Source organism: Choristoneura fumiferana, chromosome 14 (genome assembly GCF_025370935.1).
Source record: "Choristoneura fumiferana chromosome 14, NRCan_CFum_1, whole genome shotgun sequence".
Taxonomy (NCBI): domain Eukaryota; kingdom Metazoa; phylum Arthropoda; class Insecta; order Lepidoptera; family Tortricidae; genus Choristoneura; species Choristoneura fumiferana.
The window spans coordinates 12,171,540-12,176,505 of record NC_133485.1 but is presented as its reverse complement, the minus strand read 5'-3'; the positions used below and the strand labels follow the sequence as shown (position 1 = coordinate 12,176,505).

At 60.4% G+C, this 4,966-nt stretch overlaps 1 protein-coding gene across 1 annotated transcript in view; it reads left to right on the top strand.

Annotated features, from left to right (window-relative positions):
• The window catches only part of LOC141435013 (BRCA1-associated protein-like), a 2,838-nt gene extending 117 nt beyond the window's left edge, over window positions 1–2,721 (top strand). The window contains exons 2-4 of the mRNA XM_074097528.1: window positions 161–325; window positions 1,348–1,523; window positions 2,375–2,721. Coding sequence (XP_073953629.1) covers window positions 161–325; window positions 1,348–1,523; window positions 2,375–2,721 — 688 coding nt within the window. The remainder of the gene's footprint in view (window positions 1–160; window positions 326–1,347; window positions 1,524–2,374) is intronic.
• The last annotated feature ends 2,245 nt before the right edge of the window (window positions 2,722–4,966 follow it).

The window sequence follows — 4,966 nt, the reverse complement described above, 5'->3', positions numbered from 1 at the left end:
TTGAAAATGCAAGTTTTCAAATGGCAAAACAATGTTTAAGCTATCTTTATACTTACAACAGAGTTATAATGGTTTGAAATTAGTGTATTCACTTCACATGCAAGTAGCGCCATACATTTTGCATTTAGATCTTACTTGAAGAATTCTGTTTGTTCTCCAGCGAGCTGAAAGAAGCTCCGGAGGCCAAGACGCTGTGCCTCCTGTCAGTGCCGGGCGCGCTGGGCGCCAGCGACCTGCTGGCCTTCGCGGCCGCCTGCCAGCAGGACATCGCGCACGTCAGGGTGCTCCGGGACGGCTCGCCGGACCATTACATGGCGCTGCTGACGTTAGTGCCTGATACTGTACTTGCATACTCGCCTCGTTCACCTGCAGATACCTGCATTCATTGGCGTATTGGGTCAATGAGGGCTATTGCGTGTCGTGAATTCGACACTAGAGGCGCTAGTGTAGCGAGAGACCTCTGAAATGTCAAATGTCACTTTTTGGGTGAGTTACGCGGGTTTAATATATGCGTTACGGGGCAATGAATGTCAGTGTTTTGAGACAGTTTTGACTTTCGAAGACCTTTATCCTCCCTTTTTTCGGAACAAAACGGGATTATGTTAAATTTGTTTTAATGTCCGTAATAACATACTAACCACTATACTTCAGGCGGGACCTTTGCCTACAGTGGCGCCAACTGGAGAGCGCCAAAACGCTAGCACTCATTCCAGGGTAGGCAGCTGGTTCTCTGCGTCTGAGGCAGCACGCCACCCTCCTGCAGTAGGGTAGACAACACTAGTGCTGCTTACCCTCAATGTACGCTATAATAGCCTGTATTCAACCTGCCACAGTGGAGCGTAATAGTACATTGTGTCTTAAGGGCGGTAAATAAGGAATTACGAACGAGCGTCGACTTTGGGCTTTAATGAGTCGATGTTCGTAATTCTAGTACCGCCCGTGCGACATACAATGTTTTTCATCACATTTGCGAGTATAATTTTATATTTCTAAAAGAAAAAATATAATTGTTCCAAATATTGGCGATACCTTAGGCTGCGCTCTTGGCAGCGTCGCCCTCCCCCTCCCTCAGCATGTGCCTGAGCCGCGTGTGCATGTGGTCCTGCTGCTGCACCATGCGCAGCAGCGCGCGCGCGCTTCAGTACGGGCACGGACTCATTGACCGACCTTGGGCTTCATGAAAAGAAAATTTGTACGCGCAGTGACTCATTTACCGACCACGGGTTTCATGAAAAGCACATTAAGGCCGAGGGTTTTATTTAGGGGGTTGCAATCAAGGTAGCCTTCATGTTTTGACACTGTTTACGAGCAAGTGTGATGAAAAAAAATATGTTCTGTGCTTATCAGGTTCCGCAGCAACGAGGCTGCGCGCGAGTTCCACAGCGCGTTCGACGGCGTGCCGTACAGCAGTCTGGAGCCCGCGGCGCTGTGTCGCGCGGCGTGGGTGGCGCGCGTGGCGTGCGGCCGCACCGGCGCGCCGCCCCCCGCCCACACAGAGCTGCCCACCTGCCCCGTGTGTCTCGGTACGTAGCTACATGCATGCAGGGAAAACAAACAAAAAATAAGCATTTTATTCAGGATCGAAAAAGGCGAGTGGCGTGGGTTACGATTTGAGTGTAGCGAGCATCGTAAGAAAACGACACGAGTTTTTTTTTACTACAATAACGTTGCGTACAACAGTTTTTCTACGACTAGGTACTTTGAAGCTTAATTTTTTTTCATATAGAAACTGGCAAACGCAAATAGAAGATAACAACAATTAAACAAGTGGAAAATATTGATAAAATGAAAATACAAACTGAAATATAGATGCACAGAAAAACCAGAAAAATAAGACCATCACTGGGAATCGAACCCAGGTCCTCGGTATTCCGTACCGCGTGCTATACCGCTACACCACTGATGGTCAACGGTACCGACACGAATTTCCCCTATGCACCTCATATCTCAGCTTGTTTGTTTCTTATTTAGCCACTTAAGCAGTGACGCTAGCGACATCTATGCCGTAGCCCTCATCGAGAAACTTTTTCGGCACTCCATTGGAACTAACCGCTCACCCGGACAAGAGATATCGTTACTAAGCAATCAAATTAAGATTGGTTTTTTGGAATCTTTTTGTATTTTTTATTTCAATTCCAATTTTTACTTTTACGGTCATCCCGTAAAACCTAAATTGAAAATACAAACTGAAAAACTTTGAAACTTTGTAAAAATTTGGAATTGAAATAAAAAATACAAAAAGATTCCAAAAAAACCAATCTTAATATTGATAAACCTTGATTTTAATTTTACTTGCCAGTGACGATATTACAAATACGTTTTTTTTATGCTGGCAGCTATGCATTATGTTCGAGAAAAAGTATGTTTGTTGCAGAGCGCATGGACGAGAGCGTGGCGGGCGTGCTGAGCGTGCAGTGCGCGCACGCGTTCCACGCGGACTGCCTCGTGCGCTGGCGGGACGCCTCCTGCCCCGTGTGCCGCTGCGCGCAGACACCCGAGCCGCGCGGACAGGCGCGCTGCGGACAGTGCGCGCTGGAGGGGGCTCCGGCCGGTCAGTACACCAGTGGCTGCCTAGGGTATCAGACTGCCTCGTGCGCTGGCGGGACGCCTCCTGCCCCGTGTGCCGCTGCGCGCAGACACCCGAGCCGCGCGGACAGGCGCGCTGCGGACAGTGCGCGCTGGAGGGGGCTCCGGCCGGTCAGTAGACCAGTGGCTGCCTAGGTATCAGACTGCCTCGTGCGCTGGCGGGACGCCTCCTGCCCCGTGTGCCGCTGCGCGCAGACACCCGAGCCGCGCGGACAGGCGCGCTGCGGACAGTGCGCGCTGGAGGGGCTCCGGCCGGTCAGTACACCAGTGGCTGCCTAGGGTATCAGACTGCCTCGTGCGCTGGCGGGACGCCTCCTGCCCCGTGTGCCGCTGCGCGCAGACACCCGAGCCGCGCGGACAGGCGCGCTGCGGACAGTGCGCGCTGGAGGGGGCTCCGGCCGGTCAGTAGACCAGTGGCTGCCTAGGGTATCAGACTGCCTCGTGCGCTGGCGGGACGCCTCCTGCCCCGTGTGCCGCTGCGCGCAGACACCCGAGCGCGCGGACAGGCGCGCTGCGGACAGTGCGCGCTGGAGGGGGCTCCGGCCGGTCAGTACACCAGTGGCTGCCTAGGGTATCAGACTGCCTCGTGCGCTGGCGGGACGCCTCCTGCCCCGTGTGCCGCTGCGCGCAGACACCCGAGCCGCGCGGACAGGCGCGCTGCGGACAGTGCGCGCTGGAGGGGGCTCCGGCCGGTCAGTACACCAGTGGCTGCCTAGGGTATCAGACTGCCTCGTGCGCTGGCGGGACGCCTCCTGCCCCGTGTGCCGCTGCGCGCAGACACCCGAGCCGCCCGGCAGGCGCGCTGCGGACAGTGCGCGCTGGAGGGGGCTCCGGCCGGTCAGTAGACCAGTGGCTGCCTAGGGTATCAGACTGCCTCGTGCGCTGGCGGGACGCCTCCTGCCCCGTGTGCCGCTGCGCGCAGACACCCGAGCCGCGCGGACAGGCGCGCTGCGGACAGTGCGCGCTGGAGGGGGCTCCGGCCGGTCAGTAACCAGTGGCTGCCTAGGGTATCAGACTGCCTCGTGCGCTGGCGGGACGCCTCCTGCCCCGTGTGCCGCTGCGCGCAGACACCCGAACCGCGCGGACAGGCGCGCTGCGGACAGTGCGCGCTGGAGGGGGCTCCGGCCGGTCAGTACACCAGTGGCTGCCTAGGGTATCAGACTGCCTCGTGCGCTGGCGGGACGCCTCCTGCCCCGTGTGCCGCTGCGCGCAGACACCCGAGCCGCGCGGCAGGCGCGCTGCGGACAGTGCGCGCTGGAGGGGGCTCCGGCCGGTCAGTACACCAGTGGCTGCCTAGGGTATCAGACTGCCTCGTGCGCTGGCGGGACGCCTCCTGCCCCGTGTGCCGCTGCGCGCAGACACCCGAGCCGCGCGGACAGGCGCGCTGCGGACAGTGCGCGCTGGAGGGGGCTCCGGCCGGTCAGTACACCAGTGGCTGCCTAGGGTATCAGACTGCCTCGTGCGCTGGCGGGACGCCTCCTGCCCCGTGTGCCGCTGCGCGCAGACACCCGAGCCGCGCGGACAGGCGCGCTGCGGACAGTGCGCGCTGGAGGGGGCTCCGGCCGGTCAGTACACCAGTGGCTGCCTAGGGTATCAGACTGCCTCGTGCGCTGGCGGGACGCCTCCTGCCCCGTGTGCCGCTGCGCGCAGACACCCGAGCCGCGCGGCAGGCGCGCTGCGGACAGTGCGCGCTGGAGGGGGCTCCGGCCGGTCAGTACACCAGTGGCTGCCTAGGGTATCAGACTGCCTCGTGCGCTGGCGGGACGCCTCCTGCCCCCGTGTGCCGCTGCGCGCAGACACCCGAGCCGCGCGGACAGGCGCGCTGCGGACAGTGCGCGCTGGAGGGGGCTCCGGCCGGTCAGTACACCAGTGGCTGCCTAGGGTATCAGACTGCCTCGTGCGCTGGGCGGACGCCTCCTGCCCCCGTGCCGCTGCGCGCAGACACCCGAGCCGCGCGGACAGGCGCGCTGCGGACAGTGCGCGCTGGAGGGGGCTCGGGCCGGTCAGTACACCAGTGGCTGCCTAGGGTATCAGACTGCCTCGTGCGCTGGCGGACGCCTCCTGCCCGTGTGCCGCTGCGCGCAGACACCCGAGCCGCCGCGGACAGGCGCGCTGCGGACAGTGCGCGCTGGAGGGGCTCCGGCCGCGTCAGTACACCAGTGGCTGCCTAGGGTATCAGACTGCCTCGTGCGCTGGCGGGACGCCTCCTGCCCCGTGTGCCGCTGCGCGCAGACCCGAGCCGCCGGACAGGCGCGCTGCGGACAGTGCGCGCTGGAGGGGGCTCCGGCCGGTCAGTACACCAGTGGCTGCCTAGGGTATCAGACTGCCTCGTGCGCTGGCGGGACGCCTCCTGCCCCGTGTGCCGCTGCGCGCAGACACC